The sequence below is a fragment of the Lathyrus oleraceus genome, chromosome 6, assembly GCF_024323335.1.
Source record: "Lathyrus oleraceus cultivar Zhongwan6 chromosome 6, CAAS_Psat_ZW6_1.0, whole genome shotgun sequence".
In the NCBI taxonomy this organism is placed as follows: Eukaryota; Viridiplantae; Streptophyta; class Magnoliopsida; order Fabales; family Fabaceae; genus Lathyrus; species Lathyrus oleraceus.
Window position 1 is genome coordinate 518,692,638 of NC_066584.1, and position 22,703 is coordinate 518,715,340.

At 36.9% G+C, this 22,703-nt stretch overlaps 1 protein-coding gene and 1 long non-coding RNA gene across 18 annotated transcripts; one reads left to right on the top strand and one right to left on the bottom strand.

Moving 5' to 3' along the window:
- The first annotated feature begins 8,265 nt into the window (after positions 1 to 8,265).
- On the top strand, positions 8,266 to 13,776 carry LOC127091291 (extensin-2). Of its 17 annotated transcripts, none has more exons than XM_051029895.1 (5): positions 8,266 to 10,100; positions 10,596 to 12,344; positions 12,381 to 12,431; positions 12,540 to 13,294; positions 13,379 to 13,776. In XM_051029895.1, exons 1-4 carry the CDS (start codon positions 8,435 to 8,437, stop codon positions 13,256 to 13,258), a joined length of 4,185 nt encoding a protein of 1,394 aa, XP_050885852.1. In that variant the 5' UTR covers positions 8,266 to 8,434; the 3' UTR covers positions 13,259 to 13,294; positions 13,379 to 13,776. The 17 variants fall into 17 exon arrangements, with proteins under 17 accessions (XP_050885852.1, XP_050885853.1, XP_050885855.1 ...); XM_051029896.1 differs by having other exon boundaries at positions 10,596 to 12,308; positions 12,345 to 12,431; XM_051029898.1 differs by having other exon boundaries at positions 10,596 to 12,308.
- Positions 13,565 to 18,109, bottom strand: LOC127091295 (uncharacterized). Its single transcript, XR_007791905.1, has 2 exons — positions 17,853 to 18,109; positions 13,565 to 16,881 (listed from the first exon to the last, which is right to left on the bottom strand). It is a non-coding gene; the product is annotated as an uncharacterized LOC127091295 (long non-coding RNA).
- Between the last annotated feature and the right edge of the window lie 4,594 nt (positions 18,110 to 22,703).

The following is a 22,703-nucleotide window of genomic DNA, read 5'->3' on the forward strand; positions in this document are numbered from 1 at the left end:
CTTCACAACGGACACCATCTGATAATATTCAGATATCACTGAGTCACCCGCTTGATCCAAAAGAACCCAGACACAAATTTGGACATATACATTATCATCCCATTACAAGAGATAATCTTCCATAGATAGCTCAGAACTCCCACCACAAGCTTCAAGAGATGAATAGACAACACCTCCCTTTGTCTTCAACTTACTACTTTTATGCACAAAAGTAATTTGTCTCAAACTTTCCTTAAGAATAATCAGCTGCCATATGTTGATTATCTTGATTCTTCGAACTCACTTCTGAGATGGACCAAATGCCACTGGTTGATTACCTCCTCCATGACTCCTCATATGAAAAAGTCAACTGCCACTTTTTGACCTCTCCACGTTTATCAGACTTCTCCCAAAGATATTCTGACCTTACAAGTGAGACTTGAACTTCAAGCTACATGTTAAACAAAACTTAGATTCTCTAAGACACGAACATGTAACATCTTCTCCATCCAGCAACTCCAAAGAACTGCAATGAGAACGATCTTTTTGAAGTACCCAATCTACAACTCTGTAGCCCCTTCTATCTTAAGTTGATGTGCCACTTCACCAACTAAGAATCTGATGTTGAACCAAATGTCACAACATTGTGTTTTGACATCTAGCTGTTGAATTCAGCTCCTTCTTCTGCCACTTGAAAAAAAACTTCCTCCCTACACAGAACAAGAGTTCAACGCTCTCATAGACTTGATTGTGGAACCAAGTTTGAGTAAACAACCTACATCCTGCAGGTTTGCAGTTAAGTCATCCAAGCTCACACCTTGATAAATCTCTGCTTCTTCTCCAAAGACATCAGACACTCTGATGCATGAGTCTTCAGAAGGGCTAGTTAGAGACTAACCCTTCAGCTATACCAAGGATTCCACTTCCTAAAGTAGGGTTGTTCCCATGATGTCAAGAATGCTGCCACTTGTTCTTAACTCCACAATGTGCATTAGCCAATGCACTTCCTTACCTAGATCAGAAATAAACTGATCCAAGTAACCACCATCAAGACTATGATGTCTTCTTCTTCTTGTACACACCAAGGCTGAACATGTTTCTTGCCAGGAAACCTTTTCAGAGATCATATGCTTTTGCTGCCACCAAAGTGATAGATCATAAACCAAAGTACTATCCTTCCTGTGATTCTGCACAGGGTCTTGAGGAAGAGATGTTCCACCATCTATAAGCATATCAGTTATCTTGAGCTCCAAGGATAATCAATTAAATGCTTGTACTTGGCACAAGTAGGCATTGATCTTAAATCCTTTCCCAATTATCCTTTCAGATACTTCCACCATAAGAATACTTTGAAAATACTCTTCATGTGTCAACATCTTCTGCTTGCAAGCACCTCAACCGTTTTGAGAATCTTTCCAGATTATATTCACCCTTAGGAATAAGAGAGATGAATCCTTCCTTGCAAATGTGTCACACAACAACCAGAACCCATGTGACACAGTTCAACCGCCAACCAGACCCTAGGCTGACCAAACGTGAGGTGGTTAACCAAAACTCCCCCTCAAATTAACAATCATGGAAACTCCACACCAATCTCCATGTATTGTACACCGATGTCTCAACATGACATACACCATCCCTACTAGTGGCAACTAACTCTATGAGTTATACCTATACATACTCCAGTCACACCAATCAGACTCCAGCTGACCATAAGTACTAGTGAAAACAAAACAACACCAGTTAATATTAGATATGCATTGCCAGAGCATACTACCTCAACCAACCTCTGAATCTTCATATTCTCACTCCTTGAAAGAACTGCCACTTCTAAGCGTGGTGTTTGAATAACAAGATTCATGGTCCCAATCCTCTTAAATGAAATAGCAGTCAGGTTACCCCATTATTGACTTCTAACATCCAGGGGACTTGTCTTCCAACACAACATAGTACTTCAGGGAACAACTATCCAACCCTGATCAATCTACAGGAATAAGACAAACAGTAGCAGTTGCATAATGTCACATCTCAACCAGCTCCACTTCTAGAGATCAGACTTCTAAAAGTGACCTTCTTGAGCATACACACAGTTGACCCTACCCTTGTCAACTTAGCACACACAGATGTCTCCTCTTCCAGGTCAGGAGTAGGTTCCAAACAAAAGTATCCCTTTGTTTGACACCTAAAAACATCTGCTCTTCAACCAGTAGGTGCATACTTGTTGAACAGCATGTTCTAACATCACATAGAACATTAGTTCCACCTCCTTGGAACAAACCCTCCTTGAAAGTCTTCAAGGTCTTCATATGCACTACCCAAGAGAGTAAAAGAATCAGTGATCAGGTGATTCTTACCATGATGAGTGGACTTGAGGAAACTCAAGTATCTTTGACATCTTCAATAGATTATGATGAAATCTTGACTACAGCAGCCTTTCATCCACATGAGGGGAAACTACATCAGAGTTTTAGTTTTGCCAGGTATTATGCAGCGGAAATCATAATACAACTCAACCTATGAACACACACTTCACCAGATCATCCTCCAAGAACATACCAAGTTTGAATATGATTCAATACTAACACAGTTGTCCCACACAAAGCCAATTGCCAACCTCCAGAGACAGGTACACACAGTTCCTGTCATGAATAATCCATCCACCTACTTCAAGGGACCATTCAGGGAAATCACAGAACCTTCCACATGTTCCAGCATCAGTACTAACATAACTCCTTGCACGATACCAGAAAGTATCACCCATGGATCTCATCCAGAAACAGAACAGGATGCCTGCTCTGATACCAATTGAAATTCTGGCGTAGTCAGAGTTCAGATGTTCTACTCCAAGTCATGACATCTGATCCAACATTGTTACTAATACAGCAAGACAGTTATACAAATTAAAACCCAGTACTAATCTACACACATTCACCGATGTCACGACATCTACTACTATATCACCATAGAATGGAAGAACACCCAGTTCTGTCCATCTGGTACAAGGACACAGTAGAGATCAAACATAGCACTAACTTCTGTTGAGCCTGCACAGTTATCAGCATGATGTCTCAATAGTGATTTGGACATCACCTGTTACAGTATTACAGTTTGCTGGCCTTGTACTTGTATTTCCTAAAATAAAGGTTAAACACGTTAATCTAATTTCCACATATTAGGGTGCTAACAAATAGGCTATTTGTTAGGTTCATTAATTGTAGCTCAGTTGTTAGTTTCCTGGATTTCAGCTCAGCTGTTGGATTGCTGAAGAATAGCCTGAGAAAAATATTGAAACAGAAAAACTAACCTTCCTACAATTTAGCATATGCTGTCAGGAATGGATGTCACAACATTCATTTTGGACGTCCAGAACATAGACCATATGCTAAGTCTGTTATTTTTCTGAAAACAGACTGTACAAAATGATGTACTGTATAAGACCAACCAGTCTATATTTCAATATCAGCTTACAGTAATAAATGTCAAAACATCCAGTTTGACATTTACAGAATGTGCCTTATGCCAGGTCTGTTATCCTCTTGAAGAACAGACTGAGATACATACTGAACTGTAGCAGAAGACCAACCTGCCTTATTATTCAGTATATGCTGACAATGGTGAATGTCATAACATCCAGTTTGACATTCAAACAGTATGCTATGTACCAGGTCTGTTATTCTCTTGATAAACAGACTGAAATACATGCTGAGTTATAACAGACAGAATTATAACGTGCAGAAGGAAAACAAACACAGGAAATTGTTAACCCAGTTCGGTGCAACATCACCTACTCTGGGGGCATACCAAGCCAGGAAGAAGATCCACTATCAGTAGTATTAATTCAGAGTTAAACTCTCTCGTTTACAACTCTTCACTTAATCCCTACCCAATGCAATTTATACCTAGGAACTCCTAGATAGAAACCACCAGTTTCCATTTCTATCACTACAATTTCAAAGTAATGCTAAACAAGTTGAACTTGCTTCACAACTTAGTTCAAGACCATGACAACTCTTACCTACAGACTTTGAGTTACAAAATAATCTCAGCTTTGAGCACTGAGAAACACATGGTAATCTTCCCACAGGTTGGGAGGTTTACCTCACACACACCCCTAATTTTTACATTGTTTGAGGCTCACTTCACCTAGGTTACAATCTTCTATTTATAACCTAAACACCCAACTGGATTTGGGCCTTAGAAATCGCAACAAGCTTCTCCTTTGCTATTACAAAGTCAGCAGAAAACTCCTGCTATAATCAAGGTCTTCAATCTTTTAGTTCCTAAAATATCTCCATATATATCTCCATATTTAGAAACTGTATATTCTGATTGAGTCTTTAAGACCTCCACAAGGAAGTTAGGATATTCACCAAATATCCTCACTAGTCCCAGAATATATGCCTGAATTAACTAATTCAGTTTTCTACGCATGTGTGATGTCACAGTCACGATGTCGTGACATCGTACATGACATGTTGGTCCAGATGTTGAACTTCTTCAACCCAACATATTAAAACAACAGAGATGATTACATTATTTGTTTTACAAAATTAATGTCAATCCTAAGGTATTAACAATTTGTTTGAATTTTCTAGTGTCTGGTTGGTTGATCTGGAGGCAATTTAGATGGTATCTATATTGTTCGGGATGATTATATCTGGCTTAAGAGACTTGAATTTATTCATAATACAACAGAAACTCTTGGAAGTGGGTGTGGCATATATCTGCTCATAAAAAGGTGAAATTCTTCTTTTGAGCGGCTTTACATAAATCATTTCCTACGAGATCGATGTTGTGTCATCATGGTATGCTACAGGCGAATCTCTATTCTATATGCAATCATGACACTAAGGTGAATCTACACTACTTGAGACTGTGAATTCACTACTCGCTTTTGGAAATCTATTGGTTTCTTGGATCCATTATTCTTCTAAGGGGATAGTTTATATGATTGGATTAGACATGGCATTGATGATGACTCTATCTTTTTGGCTGCTTGTTGATTGTTATGACGCACTAAAAACAAATTGTATCTTGCAAATGAAGTGGCATCTTTCTGTACTTTGAAACTCATCACAGTTAATTATGCTAATTTATTAGCTAAATGTTTTCTCAAGCATAAATGTCTCATCCAACGAGAACAATCATGTGGAATGCATACAAAGATAGTAATATGATTTTGAATTTTGATGGCAATAGCCTCAGTAATCTCGGCGTCTCGTATTTTGTTGGATTGATTTGAAATGATGATGGTGCTTTGGTTCACAATTTTGTGGGTAATTGATTTGAAATGATGATGGTGCTTTGGTTCACAATTTTGTGGGTAATATTAGTTATTCCAACATCCTTCATGTTGAGTTGATGGTGTTATATCATGATTTGTATAGGGTCTGAGAACTTAGCATCAAAGACATAATGTGTTACTCTAACTCTAACTCTGCTATCAAACTAATCTCAAAGACCGTTAATATTTGACATCACTATGTTGCGAATCTTCACAACATTAAAGAGCTCCTCTTCAGGAAATGACACGTTCAAATATTACACACTCTTACGGAAGAAAATATTTGTGCTAACTGTCTAACAAAACATGAGACCGATAATGATGCGCCGAATAAGTTTTTTTTTTGCATAATCTCCTATTTAAATTATCACTCTCTTGCTAATTGATATTTAGTCGAATTTCCTATTCTTTTTCACTTTTACCAATATATAATTTTTTTTTTAAACAAATTTTAAAAAATAATAATTTTTTTTATTGAAAGTGTCATTAAATCCAAAAAAAATCAATAAACTTAATTGTTAATAATACATGTTTTAAAGAGCAATTCTTATTTGTCAAAAAAAAAAAGAGTAATTCTTATAATCCTCAATAATATTTATTATTATTATTATTATTATCTTTTAAATGGGTCTGTTTTTATGTCTCCAGAATTTTTTTTATTTATATAGATTAATCATTTAACTTACAAAAATAGTCATAATCACAATAAGAGTAGGAAGAGTTTGAAATTGAGTAATAAGCAAATGCTAATAAAACAAAATAAGTCTATAATTAACCTCATACACAAAGGGGGCAAATGATCCAAATTGGAAAGGATCCTGGTAAAAATGATCCAAATTGGAAATGATCCAAATCATTCATGTAGCAATACAGCTAAACATGAGAACTCAAGAACCAAAAGTGGTCCTTCAAATGACTTTAACATGCTAAAAAGAAAAGTCATTATTTGATTTTCCCTTTATCATTCATTATGAAAGAGACTCACGTTTAGATTATTCCATTCCAAACACAGTGTCCAATCCTTGTCTCTTCCTACCTTTTTCACCCCACTATCCCTACCGAGCTTCCTTATACAAACCATTATCCATCTAATTTATCTTTAAAGTTACCTAACCAAATTTGTGTTTGAAATTAAAATCATAAGAACGTGATTTATTATTTTTCCTTAAATTCAACCACTCTATCAATAATTTGATGTTCTATTTAAACTTTAATTCAGAGACTTGTTGTTACACGGCATTGACTATTATGAATAAGAGAGGTGTACATTGGCTCACATGGAAACCAGTTAAGACACACATTCTATGAAACTTCTGACTCATGGCTACATTTTTTATAAACTATAGTATATAATTTAAATGACGCATTCATTGCCAGCTTATTATTAGCATTAACGACAGTAATAAACAAATAGACCTGATGTAATGTAACAACAACAAAATTACATCACTTCTTTCAGAATAACCTGTTTAATTATTAATTCATAGAAAAATTTATTTAAAAAAAAAAAAAAAGCATAAATGAATCATAGAAAAATATTTGTTCAAACATTATACTATAGAGAAATGTGCATGATTTCCTTTCCTCCACCACTTGGTCAGTGGGGGCTGTTTTTTAATTTGAAAAAGCATAGTTGTATAATAAAATTATCTAACAGAAATAAAGAACCAATAATGTGCACGTTTCATTCATTTATTGACATCATAATTCAAATGTTAGAACCGACAATGATCAGTTGCTAAAAACAATGCACTCAGCAAACATTACTAGAAAATTCATTCATGAAGCTACAATACATATATCAGATACAGCAACGCAGGTTTGAATATGTGAGATTTCACTTATTTCTTTTAAAGAGTGAAATTTCAGCTAGTAAATTACTTGACTCCTCTAGAGACTAAAACATTACTAAAGTTAAAGGCCGAAGAAAAAAATAATAATTATTTCGTTCAGGAGAGATTTAATTAATCTGTGAAATAAAGTTTTTCTGGTTATTGTTTCTAACTTTTTCTCCCTCTAAAGTTTGTGAGCCTCGAATAACCTGTAAATGATGCAACGTGCACTTTGAACTCATGCATGTGTTGACAAGAATCACATGTTAATAATCATTATTATTGAGAGAAATCACATGGCTCAGAAAATTAAAAAAATTAAAGTGAAAGTGAAAGTAATATAGCATAGCAGGTGAACTAAAGTGAAAACCAATTTGTATTCTTCTCGTATTAGCAACTTCCCTTGGCCATGGCCATGGCCATGACCATTATACGTATTTAGATGAATTAAGGTGCAGAAGTGTGTAATGTATATTTCAAATTTCTAGGGATACATTTGAAATAAAATAAACTATGATTTTAGATTATGATGACGATCTATATCATACCTAACGACCACGTGTACCTGTAGGAAATTAAGGCATATTTGGGTTATTCTGTAACACAAAGTGCCAAATGCTTTGTGTTCAAAACGTACAGAAAGAAATAAAGAAAAGTCAAATATCATCTTCACCTTATTATTAAACAAACACAAATGATTTGATCTAAAGCTTGTAATAGCTGCCAGCCATTAAGGACTTAAACAAAAATAATTAATCTTTAATGCAAAATAGAGTATTCACTTTCCCTTTATGCTAAAACAATTGAAAAGAAAAAAAAAACTAAAGAGAAATAAAGCATTTTGGAGGTACTTTTTTGTCAAGATAGGCAACTCAGCAGAGAATGATAAAAGAATAGTAAGTTATGGTAATTAGTTTGTGTTGGATACTATACTAAGAAGAAGTAGAAATGGTGATTAATATTTCAATTATTAGTAGTAGTAGTTGGAATTTGATGGTGACTGGTTCTATTGTATGGCCATTTGGAGGAAAAGAAATTGGAGAGAGAGAGAGTGTGTAAAACAGTAGTTAGAAAAGTCATAAGGCCAGCTGGAGGGAAACTTAGTTTAAGGCATTAAAATCTAAAAGAAACCAAATGAATATTTTGAAATGGTCCCTTATGACAGCTCCCCTTTAACGACTCATTACTCTCACTATAAGTATAGCTATTTTATGTAAGCTTTCATCAGTCATCACTAACACAAAACCTTCCCCTCCTCTTTCTCTATCTCTCTTTTCAGCTTTTCTAAATAGTGGTGAGGATACTCTCAGAAGCATTGGCCAGCTTTTGCCTATTGCCCATGACTGCTAGGGGCAGTGACCCCATAAGGGGTCGGTTTCGGCCGGAAATGGCCATGGCATTGGCCATTGTTCTGATTTCTACTACTGTGGTTTCTGTTGCTGCTGATGGTTACCCATACAGTTCTCCTCCACCACCAACTTATGAGTACAAGTCACCTCCACCATCAACTCCTTCACCACCACCTCCTTATGAGTACAAGTCACCCCCTCCACCACCCATTGAACCTCCTTATGAGTACAAGTCACCCCCTCCACCACCCATTGAACATAAGGCTCCACCATATGAGTACAAGTCACCTCCACCACCATCTGCCTCACCCCCACCTCCTTATGAGTACAAGTCTCCTCCACCACCTTCTTCATCACCTCCACCTCCTTACTACTATAAATCTCCACCACCACCCTCTCCCTCACCTCCACCACCTTACTACTACAAATCTCCTCCACCACCCTCTCCTTCCCCTCCTCCACCTTACTATTACAAGTCTCCCCCACCACCATCACCTGTTTACAAATACAATTCACCACCTCCACCATCACCAACTTATGTGTACAAATCTCCTCCTCCTCCAACACCAGTTTATAAATATAAATCACCACCTCCACCATCACCAACATATGTGTACAAGTCTCCTCCTCCTCCAACACCAGTTTACAAGTATAAGTCACCACCTCCACCATCACCAACATATGTGTACAAGTCTCCTCCTCCTCCAACACCAGTTTACAAGTATAAGTCACCACCTCCACCATCACCAACATATGTGTACAAGTCTCCTCCTCCTCCAACACCGGTATACAAACCTCCATACTACTACAATTCACCTCCTCCTCCAACACCAGTTTACAAATACAAATCACCACCTCCTCCATCACCAACTTACGTGTACAAGTCTCCTCCTCCACCAACACCAGTATACAAACCCCCATACTACTATAACTCACCTCCTCCTCCAACACCAGTTTACAAGTATAATTCACCACCTCCACCATCACCAACTTACGTGTACAAGTCTCCTCCTCCTCCCGCACCAGTTTATAAGTACAACTCACCACCTCCTCCAACACCAGTATACAAATACAACTCACCACCTCCTCCATCACCAGTTTACAAGTACAACTCACCACCTCCTCCATCACCAGTTTACGTCTACAAGTCACCACCCCCACCAACACCTGTATACAAACCCCCATACTACTACAACTCACCTCCTCCTCCAACACCAGTGTACAAGTACAATTCACCACCTCCACCGTCACCAACTTACGTGTACAAGTCACCACCCCCACCATCACCTGTATACAAACCCCCATACTACTACAACTCACCTCCTCCTCCAACACCAGTGTACAAGTACAATTCACCTCCTCCTCCAACACCGGTGTACAAATATAATTCACCTCCTCCTCCAACTTACTACTACAATTCGCCACCACCTCCGGTAAAATCTCCTCCTCCACCAACACCTTACTACTACCAATCTCCACCACCACCCAAGTACACTCCACCTCCATACTACTATAGCTCTCCTCCTCCCCCTGTTGTGTATCCCCCACATCCATATCACCACTCATTGATTGTGAAGGTAGTGGGTAAAGTCTACAGCTACAAGTGCTATAACTGGGAGTATCCTGAAAAGTCTCATGACAAGAAACACCTCAAAGGTATATTACATTCACTTCTTAATCCTTATATTTTAATCTCTCTTATCGACATCAATATTTTTTTATAGTCAAATTCTTGCTGGTTAGTTTTACATTTTTAGATGAGTTTCATACGCTCTTTATATTAAGTTTAGTTATTCATTTTTCAATCAACTACTACAAAGTATTTTATCTTCTGCATGTACCCTTTACAAATGAGAACTTACATATATTAATAAAAACTAACTTTTTTTCACTCATTAAAGTAAAACAACTTAATTCCTAAATAACATGCAAATTTTGCTTAGTTCCGACTGCAAGATGTAATAAAGGAAATCAATATGATAGATAATATGACTCGATATTTGGAATTGGATAATGCTACATAATTACTATGATCTACAACACGGATAGCTAAACTTTACCTTTTAGTAAAACCTTGTAATGTTTAATTCTGTCATTACTTATATTTGACTTTACTGTGAGGCTTACGAATTTCAACTGATTATGGGATAGGTGCTGTTGTTGAGGTCAAATGCAAAGCTGGAAGGAACATCATCAAGGCGTACGGTAAAACTAAGAACAATGGAAAGTACGCCATCACAATTCCAAACTTTAACTATGTGAAATATGGTCCCACAGTGTGCAAAGCCAAACTACATGCTCCACCTAAAGGCTCTCCATTCAACATCCCAACTAAGCTCAATGAGGGAACCGACTTGTGGGTAAAATCTAAAGACAAGTATGAAGTTGTGCTCAAGGCAAAGCCATTCGCCTATGCTTCTAAGAAGCATTATGAAGAATGTGAAAAGCCTAAGCCTTCACCAACTCCTTACTACTACAAGTCACCTCCTCCTCCTACACCAACTTACATATACAAGTCACCACCCCCACCATCACCAACTTATGTGTACAAGTCACCACCTCCACCATCACCTATATACAAACCCCCATATTACTACAACTCACCTCCTCCTCCAACACCAGTTTACAAGTACAATTCACCACCTCCACCATCACCAACTTACGTGTACAAGTCACCACCTCCACCATCACCTGCATACAAACCCCCATACTACTATAACTCACCTCCTCCTCCAACACCGGTTTACAAGTACAACTCACCACCTCCACCGTCACCAACATACGTGTATAAATCACCACCACCACCATCACCTATATACAAACCCCCGTACTACTACAATTCACCTCCTCCTCCAACACCAGTTTACAAGTACAATTCACCACCTCCACCATCACCAACTTATGTGTACAAGTCACCACCCCCACCATCACCGGTATACAAACCCCCGTACTACTACAACTCACCTCCTCCCCCAACACCAGTTTACAAATACAACTCACCTCCTCCACCGTCACCAACATACGTGTACAAGTCACCACCCCCACCATCACCTGTGTACAAACCCCCATACTACTACAACTCACCTCCTCCTCCAACCCCAGTTTACAAGTACAATTCACCACCCCCACCGTCACCAACATATGTCTACAAGTCTCCACCCCCGCCATCACCTGCGTACAAACCCCCATACTATTACAACTCACCTCCTCCACCAACGCCTGTTTATAAGTACAATTCTCCACCTCCACCGTCACCAACTTATGTGTACAAGTCACCACCCCCACCATCACCTGTATACAAACCCCCATACTACTATAACTCGCCTCCTCCTCCAACACCAGTTTACAAATACAGTTCACCTCCTCCTCCAACACCGGTTTATAAGTACAATTCACCTCCTCCACCATCACCAACTTACGTGTACAAGTCACCACCCCCACCATCACCGGTATACAAACCCCCATACTACTACAATTCACCTCCTCCACCATCACCAACTTACAAGTACAATTCACCACCTCCGCCATCACCAACTTATGTGTATAAGTCACCACCTCCACCATCACCAACTTATGTGTATAAGTCACCACCTCCACCATCACCTGTGTACAAACCCCCGTACTACTACAACTCACCTCCTCCTCCAACACCAGTTTACAAGTACAATTCACCTCCTCCACCAACACCAGTTTACAAGTACAATTCACCTCCTCCACCAACACCTATATACAAACCTCCATACTACTACAATTCACCTCCTCCTCCAACCCCAGTTTACAAGTACAACTCACCTCCTCCTCCAACACCGGTTTACAAATACAACTCCCCTCCTCCTCCAACACCGGTTTACAAGTACAACTCCCCTCCTCCTCCAACACCGGTTTACAAGTACAACTCACCTCCTCCTCCAACACCGGTTTACAAATACAACTCACCTCCTCCTCCATCACCGGTTTACAAGTACAACTCACCTCCTCCTCCATCACCTGTTTACAAGTACAACTCACCTCCTCCTCCATCACCGGTTTACAAGTACAACTCCCCTCCTCCTCCAACACCGGTTTACAAATACAACTCCCCTCCTCCTCCATCACCGGTTTACAAGTACAACTCCCCTCCTCCTCCATCACCGGTTTACAAGTACAACTCCCCCCCTCCTCCAACACCGGTTTACAAGTACAACTCCCCTCCTCCTCCAACACCGGTTTACAAGTACAACTCCCCACCTCCTCCAACACCGGTTTACAAGTACAAGTCACCACCTCCACCGTCACCAACTTACGAGTACAAATCTCCTCCTCCTCCAACACCAGTTTACAAGTACAAATCTCCACCTCCACCATCACCTACATATGTGTACAAGTCTCCTCCACCACCAACACCAGTTTACAAGTACAACTCACCACCTCCACCATCCCCATCACATCCCCCTCCATACTATTACAATTCTCCCCCACCGCCATCACCATCCCCACCTCCACCTTACTATTACCAATCCCCACCACCACCATCCTCTTCTCCACCACCTCCTTATTACTATCAAAGTCCTCCTCCCCCGTCTCCCACTCCTCATACTCCCTACTACTACAAATCCCCTCCACCACCAACGTCATCTCCTCCACCTCCTTACCACTATGTGAGTCCTCCCCCACCAACATCATCTCCTCCCCCACCATACCACTACACATCGCCACCTCCTCCCTCCCCGTCTCCTGCTCCCACATACATTTACAAATCACCTCCCCCACCAGTGAAATCGCCTCCCCCACCAGCTTACATTTATGCATCCCCACCACCACCTATCTACAAGTAAGCTCAAAATGCAGCAACACCGTTCCGTATAAATCATGTAAGTTTATAATCTTACATCCATAAATACACATATATTACAACTGCATGTATAAATCTTAGTAATGCAAATTATTCTTTTCAGGTTTTAGTTTTCATCAAGGAATAAATGCTACCTCCATTTGGAACAAAGTGAAACTACCTTCCAGTCTAAGTTCTTTGAATAAAAGTCTGAATCTATTATCTCTACGCAACATTATTTGTTTTTCAGACAAAATTGAGTCTATTTCTTTGGTGGTGATCTTGCACGTCCTGGTCTTGTTGTGCTCAAGTGACATACAAATCAAAAGGAAGCAATATTTGAATGTAAATGTCAAGTGAAAGTCATAAGTACAGTCCACTTTTAGTGATCTCTTTAATTTATTTGTGCATAGATGAATATGGTCGTGTATGATTGCTATTATATTTATTGTGGCAATTTTGTATTTGTGTTTGAAATAAGAGTGCTAGTAACCAAGGAGAACATTAGATTTCTATTCACTACTTAATTTGTGTTTATTTCCAAGAGCATTTGCATGATTGTCGTATTTTCAAATTACTCCAATGGCTCACAGAAACTTCTAAACCACATGGAGAAAGTTGTCTGGTTCCCATTTTTCTCGAACAAAAAAATAGCTCATTTAAATTTTTCCATTATTGACGTGTGAAGAGTTAAATTACTAGCCAGTAGTATAATATGACTATACTCAATCAACTCTGCCCGATTCCTATAAAAATTCAAAACCCTTGGCAGGTGTTTTTCTTAGTTTTAGAGAAAAGTAGGAACGAGATCAAATATTTGAATAATCTGACAGGCTCCCCTTTCAATTTAGCTACATTAATCAACTAATTCCCTCTATTGATAGCGGTTGAAAATGTCAGTGTGAAGATTTTGGTTACATACTCCCAAAAACAATTTGTGTACGTATCAATGTTGTTGTTTTAAAACATGAGTCGACCTCAGGGGAGGTTGGAGGTAGATCTGCCAGTGCAGATAACCTATGTGGTTCAGTCCGAGGGGGAATCTAAAAAGGCAGTCTAATATCCTAGTCAGAACTAGTATCTAGTAATAGTAAAACTAAACTATGAATGAGATGTACCTTAATTTGATTAGAGTCGATCGCTTTTATATAGTTGTTAAATGGGCTCTATAGAGGGCCTTATACTTTGAACTCATATAGGTAGTTTATTTGCACCTGCACTCAAGGAAGACATTTTGCCCCACCAGCAATTATTCTTACCAGCAATATTTTCCTTGTACCATCCAACCAAAGCAGGCACCACTATCTAATTAAACTAAATAAACCTGAGCCCACCACCACCTATTAATAACGACATGACTAATCTATCTCCCTTTATTATCCTCTTATGTAATTTCATTCCATATATGAAAGTTGTTTTCCTTTCTTTGAAATGTTGAAAAGAGGATAGGATCATGCTCAGTTTTAGATACCCAAATTTAACGGATTAAACTTCATGCAAGCTTGTTATAAGTTCCGAAAATAATTAGAAGCTTGGTTTGCAGCGATGAGATGGTAAGCGGGAGGCCTTCGAAGCCTAGTGCCCGAGTTTAAAGGTGAGTATAAAGGTGTCTTAGAAAAGAAAAATTGTTTCAAAATCAAAATAAATATCATTTTCATTTTTTTATGTAGAATTAATTACATGTTCTAATTATTGCCTCTATGTACACTACTAATCTTTATACATTATTTCACTTGGCATTTATGATGGTGAGAACCGCATCAATATCTAATAAAGATTATTTTGTAAAAGTGTAATGTATTTTGACTATAGTATTGCATTTTTTAATCTGTGTTCAAAAAAATTGTAAATGGCACTCGTTTTAAAAGGGAGGGAGTAGTATTTAAAGAATTGGGCATAAATCCATAATGTTCATACTTTTATATTTTAAAAACACAAGATTTGCAAAAACTATGACAAGAGAATTTCCAAAAAATATTTTATGCTTTAATGTTTTATACATTGCTTTATTTTTGAAATAGACTCATTTTAGGCTTTTGATTTGGGACCAAAAAGGAATTGAGTTGGTGAGAAATCGAACTTTTGCAGAAAACTATGACACTATAATAGATCATCATCAGCATGTCCCACTCATTTATTAGGATAGAAATGGATAATGGATTTAGTACTAGAATTTAGTCTCGTTTAAAAAAAAATCCAGCCAAAGAATCCCGGAAGAAGTAGCTAAGTAGTATGAATTGGGACACCAAATGAATTAATATAGGAGGTTAAGGACTAGATCCTACTCCTTAAATCCATCTCCCCCAACAAATTAAACACTAACAATTTGCCTATAAAAAAACCAACCAAATAGAAAGATAAAAAAACAACTAGTCCCATAAAATACTGGATAATCACCGCAGCGCCCTATTGTAATCGTATGACCCGCTGCAAAAACAGCCAAATCAAAACTAACAGAAAAAATGCACAGAATGAACCAGGATTGTGTTAGTAAAAGGAAGGCCTCCCATTGCGAGAATTTAAGCTAGGAAAAGGACCATTAAAACGAGTTGGAAACAGTTATGAAATAGGACAGCAATTGGCCGTTATTGTATTATATGTCATTAAATATGGAAGGAAATTAGGACAGAGGAGGCCATTGGGTTATTTGTCAATATGTTGGTTGAGAAAGACTGAGCTCTCTCATTCTGAAGGTGCCCCTTGCTTTTCATCTCCCTAATTTATACCAATTGATCCACTTCTTTCTGAATTTACCCACAATAATAACTCTAGACTAGGGAAGCAATTTAAAAGAAAAAAGTTCCAAGGTCACGATCTAGAACACATGACACTTTAATTGAAGAAGCATCAATCACAATTGACTACGATTCGCTAAATTATCAAAGATTAGAACACAACTGTAACCTACTGTCATAGTGCATGTGAATGTACGGACAAAAGTGGATTGCACCATCTTTCTAATAGAAAGTTATTTTCTTTGAACCTTTTCACAGAACACATCTTCCCTCCTTACTTTTAAGAATCTTCAAAATCAGGCTGCCAGTGTCAATGGTCATTTCTCTTTTCCCCAAATTTTGATTACTTATTTTTTCATTCTTTCTATTTTTATTTTATTTTTGTATTTTCTCTTTTTACAATTTTTATTGTTTAATTTTAAAATATTATTTATGGAGATAAATTTTGGTACTCGCAAAAAAGGAGTAAATTTCTAAATGTAGATTTAAGAAATTAATTTCATGATTAAAAAATCTAGAAAACTAATGTTACAAGATGACTCTAATCAAAATTTCAATTTCAGGATACTAAATGTGAAAACAATGCAACTGGAATAATTATCAAAGGCTATAGGATGAACCTTGTCTTGTGGAGAGCTTCTACACATTCGTTGGCCCAATGAATTCTTGACTGAAGACAAAAAATCCTCTCTTGCCATGCTTCTCAGGCCATTTGCCATATTTTTGCATCGTCGATATGTTTAAATAATTTTTAATTACTATTTATCAGACAAATAATTAATAACAGAAGTCAAATTAATGATGATATTGAAAGAGAAGAGTATAACCTTTCCAATCACCCCCCACTTAGTTTCATTTGTCAGGTCAAGAATATGCCGATTGCTTGCTTGCTCTGCAAATCAATATGATCAAAAATAAGGTGAAACTCAAGCATTTGTAAACTACGATCAGAACTCCCTCTCTCTATACATATAGGCATATTTAAAATCAAAATAAGCAATATAAAACGTGTTTAGTTGAATATATTTATCAAACATGTTTTTAAATAAACTTGATTTTGTAAAATTGATTAGTTAAAACGATGCTGGGAGGTAAGTGATTTAAAACTGAGTTTGTTATAAAACTTAGTATCACTTGTAGACAAATTGAGTTTTACAGTAAAAAACGATCAATGTTGGTACAAAGTAAAACACATATCAAAAGGAAAATCACTTTTCACATCTCTGTCATCCACCAAACATATACATAAACAATGAATTTAAACCCTTAAAAATTAAAATATAATATGAATTCCAGTGGTGATTGGCGCTGGATTTGGTAGGGAGGACCACGGTTTGATCCCCCGCAACTGCGGTCGGGAGGGGGTTGGAACCAATTGATGTCAGATCTGACCCCTGAACCGGATTAGTCGGTCCAGTGGACCGGATACTGTAGTGTAAACAAAAAAAATATATAATATGAATGAATGATACAAAAGGACTTTCAATCATTGAAACAAACTTGAAAGCTCCACACATGAAATGATATGAACATTAGAAATTACCAGTAAATATGAACAAAACATTTCATTCTAGTCAAGTCAAGTCAAGCATAAATGTGTTATACTACAAATTAGTTCCAACAGCTGAAACCCTAATAGTCTGTGTTGAATCGCATCAACCCAAACATATATATCAGAAAACAGAAAAACCTCAGAGAAATGCATTGTGGAAACGGAAGCACTGGACTAAGTTTACTGCTAGGTTTTCAATCAAACACCTTACAAACGCGATTAAAAAACAAATTAACGCCAAATCGGGAATTCAAATTCGAATGGTTAGGAATAATAATAAATTCGAGAGAGAAAACGGAAGTGATTGATACCTGATTGATTCCACTACGAGGCTTGTGAGAAGGTGAGTGAGAGTTAGTTGTAACGAAATTTGGGAATAGTGCAACAGGAACTGTTTCGAATGTGAGGACCAATTTTGGCGGTAAAAGAAACGCTAACGCGCGTCCCCTCAGAATTCAAACGCCGTGAAACCGCGGTGGCGCTGGAAATATGTACTACTCCCCAACAATCCGTTATACCGTTTTTTTATTAGTGTTTGACTTTGTAAAGAATTGTCAAACTAGTTATTGAGATTATGATTTAAAAGTTTGTCACTATCATAAATTGTCAAACTATTTTTTATATTATTTTTTTTTTCTAAATCGGTTATTCTCTACTCGCAATTGATTATAAGCGTACTTATGAAACCTCTTAATAAGATGAAAGAGACTTTTACTTATTATTATTATTATTATTATTAATAATAATAATAATAATAATAATAATAATAATAATAATAATAATAATAATAATAATAATAATAAAATTTCACATTTCCACTTCATATCAACTTCTATCTCTCAAATTCTTATTTATTTGTAAAATCAAAAACATATTTTTTATTAGATAAAATATTTATTGCTCACTAGTTATTCTTCATCATCAACAACCCTTTCAATTTGTTCCATGTGACAATATTAAAAAAAATATATATTTTTTTTTTGTTTAATTGAATTGTAAATTCTTTAAAGAGTATTGTTAGTTCGAGAAAAAACACACACAAAAAGTAAGGAATTAGTTAGATATTGAGTTATGAATTAGTACGATATAGATGCATGTTGTAATGTTTTAAGAATTTAAATAACTGAAAATCAAAAGTTAAAATTGCGTGTGACGTAGTATTATGATAAAAATCTTTTTAAGTATAAATTTTGCTATTAGATATCAATTTTGTTATTGTTTTAGCTATCAATGTTAAGATTCTTATATTTTAAGGGATAGTTGTATATATTGAAGTATAATTCAATATTCAGTTAATATTTCATTTAAGTGTCATTTAAGTTTAATTTGATATGCATTTAATTTGACACTTGTTTTTAGTGTGTGTATAAATCTGAAGTTCTCTTGAGTTAGAAAGTAGTGTAACTGAATTTTCATTCAATAAAAGTTAGTTATAATTTTCTCTTTTCTCTCTCTTCCATCTTCATCATCTTCATCTTTTTCCTTTTGTGCACCAATAATTGGTATCTAGAGCTCTGATTCGAATCCACGGGAAACACCAAAGAAAACACTAAGTGAATGTGAGGCGTGTGTGATTGATTTTGTTTCTTAAATTCACGATCGGAATCATAACATAATCATATTTCTAGATTCTGCGGGATTGGGAAACACTAGTGTTTGGTGAGATCTGAGTGAATTTATGTACAAGAATCGAAGATGAACAGTGGAAATGATAGCTTGAATACGAAACTTCTAATATTTGATGGAAAGAATTGGAATCGATGGATGATTCAGATGCGTGTGTTATTCGGTGCTCAAGATGTTCTTGATCTCGTCAATGACGGTTATGCAGTGGATGCAACTGAGGCACAAAGGAAAACATACAGAGAGTTGAAAAAGAAGGATCAGAAAGCTTTGTTCTACAATCATTAGTGTGTGGATGTGAATGTGTTTGAGAAGATCATTGATTCAACGACAACGAAGGTTGTGTGGGACATATCTGTACATTGCTATGGAGGTGGTGCATCAGTGAAGAAGGTGAAGCTTTGTTAGCTCCTAATTCCGACGCCCGTATTCGAATTAAGAAATTGAGTTCCCTGTGAAGATGTTGCGACTAGATCAAATATTGGGACTTCTAGTCGAAGATGCCTTGATGAGAGGGTCAAGATGCTGCAGGGACTTAAAAATAGTTTTAATGTTTGAAGACGTTTTCGACGATAAATTCAAAATCAAATAAAAGAGTGAACTTTTGTTCTTATATGAATTGCTGAAGGTACACGTGGAGCATAGTGGATAGTTGCATCCATGCAAAGCGCCATTTGTCTCGATATGATAGAAAGGTCGTTAGAAGTGGTTATTTCAACTAGTATAAATAAAAGGTCTTAGTGCTAGGATCAGGAGGTGTGTGTTCAAAGTGTGTACAAAATCTATAAAATTTACCAAGTATCCGTGTGTACAGAAACAGTAAATTGAGAAATGTACGTTTGATTTAGACCATTGTCATTTACTTTGAAGTAATTAAATTCATCTTTTATTTCCAAAAATATCATTTTATTTAAAATATTTATCTTTATTGTCATTTACCTTCGTCTTCACAACATTTTCTTCATGTTACGTCGTTCGTCTTTCTTTTTTGAGTATTTTTATGAATTACTATTATTGCAAACACTGTCGAAGTGTTTATGTTTATTAGAATTCACTTTAACAAATAATTAGCACATGTCATATGATCAATCTGATCGATCTTGTAAGTTACCAAATTTAGTAATTTATAAGATCAGCGGTTGTTTATCAATTTTCACGGTAAATAAGCTTCAGTCTCTGTGTAAGTAGTACGAGAGTCTCAACATGAAGAATAATGAGAAGATACCATATTACATCCCCAAAGTGATTCTGATCACAAATGAGATGAAATCTTATGGAGAGACTCTTCCTGAACAAGTCATCATTGAGAAGGTATTGAGATCCCTTACTCCTCTGTTTGATTACATTGTTGTAGCAATTGAAAACAACTATGCATCTTTATTCCAAGTCACCAAATCATATGCATTCCTTCCCAAATGACCAAGGCATGTGCATGAATAATAGAAAGTAACAATTAGAAGCCAAATGTATAGTACATGTGTAGCAAATAATGAGGTACACAAAACACCAAAATACAGCAAACACGGACCCAAGCAAATGTCAAATTCATAATGTTTCTAGAATGATTATGGGCCCATAAATGATTGAAAAAGCTTCCCTTTTGGGCAGCACGAAATGAGAGGAGGATTTTTCCCTGATTCATGTCAGCTCATCAACACTTAGTAAGCAAGTTTCATTTTTCACTTTTTCGGTTTCACACAATTACTCCATCATACTATATGTATGAGGCACCTACAGCTTGCCTATAAATAGAGTATTATTTTCCACCATTTTCCCAAACTTTGCAACCACAAAAACCCTGCTAAAATCACTCACGAACAAGCTTCAAAACAGAGCATTCGGTTGGAATCTCTGAGCCATTTTCAACACAACCTGAGTATTCAAACACTTTGCCTGAACTTCCTTGAAGCTAACCATACCAAGAGAACTATTCAAATCCTCCTCACCGGAGCTCCCCTAACTCGTCGGAATCTGCAACTGTCACATTTTCCGGTAAGGTAGAAACCATTATCACTTCACTTGAAACAAGTTACCATTGTGCTCGTTGTGTTCCACTAATCATTAACCCCATGTTTTAAGATCATATTGCTTTGCTTATGCTATTCAATTTTTAAATTATGTTTTTTGTATTTCATCATGTAATCCAAAATTCTCCATGCTTAGATCGAATCAATGGATTCTGATCATGGAGGAAGCATTAGTGAGCCAAGGCGAGTGCAACAAACATATGTTTGTGCACTTAAATGGTGAGATGTTGGATTTCAATTTTCACATGTTTGGAGGTTGAAGACGAAGTTCTTCGTGACTCAACTCCCTCCACTTTTCAATTAAATTCAAAAATATTTATATGGCGCGCACTGATTGGTTGTTTTGAGTGATATGGCTCCTAATGTTCACGTGTGATCTGGTCAAAACACGCGTGTCTTGGTCCTCTCAATCTGGGCCATTCTCTTTACATACTTTTTTTAAGTATTTTGATCCAATGGATGCCACAAGTCCTCTAAGCAGCGCATGATGGCTTTTGGATTAAATCCAACGGATCTGATCAAATAGGGGTTTTAGTTGACTCCCTTAGTCAACTCATAGTTGCATTTAGGCCCCAGCACCCTAGGCCTTGCCTTTTTACTTTTATGGACCTTCTATTTAACCATTGCAACCCCCTATTTCATTTTAATTTTATTTCTCTTTTTTAAATTATTTGAGTTTATTTTTTTTTCTGATTTTTTTTTTCATTTATATTCCAATATTTTTACTTTTTAATACTTTTGTCTCTTTTTATTTTATTATTTTTATTATTAAAAATCATATTATATTATTAAAATATATATAATAATAATAATAATAACAAATTAATAGTGTGATATTGTGGAATAAAATAAAAATAAAAAAGTTTGAAACTAGCTCTCTGAGGAATCCAACACTAGTGAGAAACCTTCTGAAGTAAGGACTAACTGGATCAGATTCATCAGATGGATGACATCTAAGATTTTCAGGATGAAGAGTCTCTTTGAACAAGTCAGAAATGACTTCATCAGAAGTGCTGAGGAAAGGTTTGAAGTTAGGTTGGCGAAGGAAGCGGCAGAAAAGGCTGAACGGGAAGTATCTGAGAAAGCTGTCAAGGAGGCTGCTGAGAAAGCAGTTGCAGAAGCTACTGCAAAAGAGAAAGCTGAGAAAGAAGTAGAAGCTGCTCAGAAGGCTGAATCTGAGAAAGCTATTGAGGTTGCTCTGACTCAGGGAGAGTCATCAGCAACTGATCTTGCCCTTATGATCATCAGAACTCTGGAAGAGTTGTAAAAGGAACAACAACTAATCAGAACCAGACTCGACAAATAAGATCAGGTCAACAACAACATTCAGAACATGCTAGCCGAGTGTCGCATCCTGCGAAAAATCAACCGGCGAGACTCAAATAAAAACACACAGAGCCGCCACTAAACGTTATTTATCCCAAGATAGGGAAAGGAAACGCTCAGAGAAACCTGGAAAGACATGGTCTCGCGACCAGAGAGAAAAGGTTCGGGAGTCGGTTACGCAAGGGG

What these genes read in the sequence shown, in the direction of transcription:
- LOC127091291 (XM_051029884.1), top strand. Translation starts at nt 8,435, where the DNA reads ATGACTGCTAGGGGCAGTGACCCCATAAGGGGTCGGTTTCGGCCGGAA. An exon ending in TGACAAGAAACACCTCAAAG is followed by an intron (nt 10,101 to 10,595) that starts GTATATTACATT and finishes ATTATGGGATAG; the next exon opens with GTGCTGTTGTTGAGGTCAAA.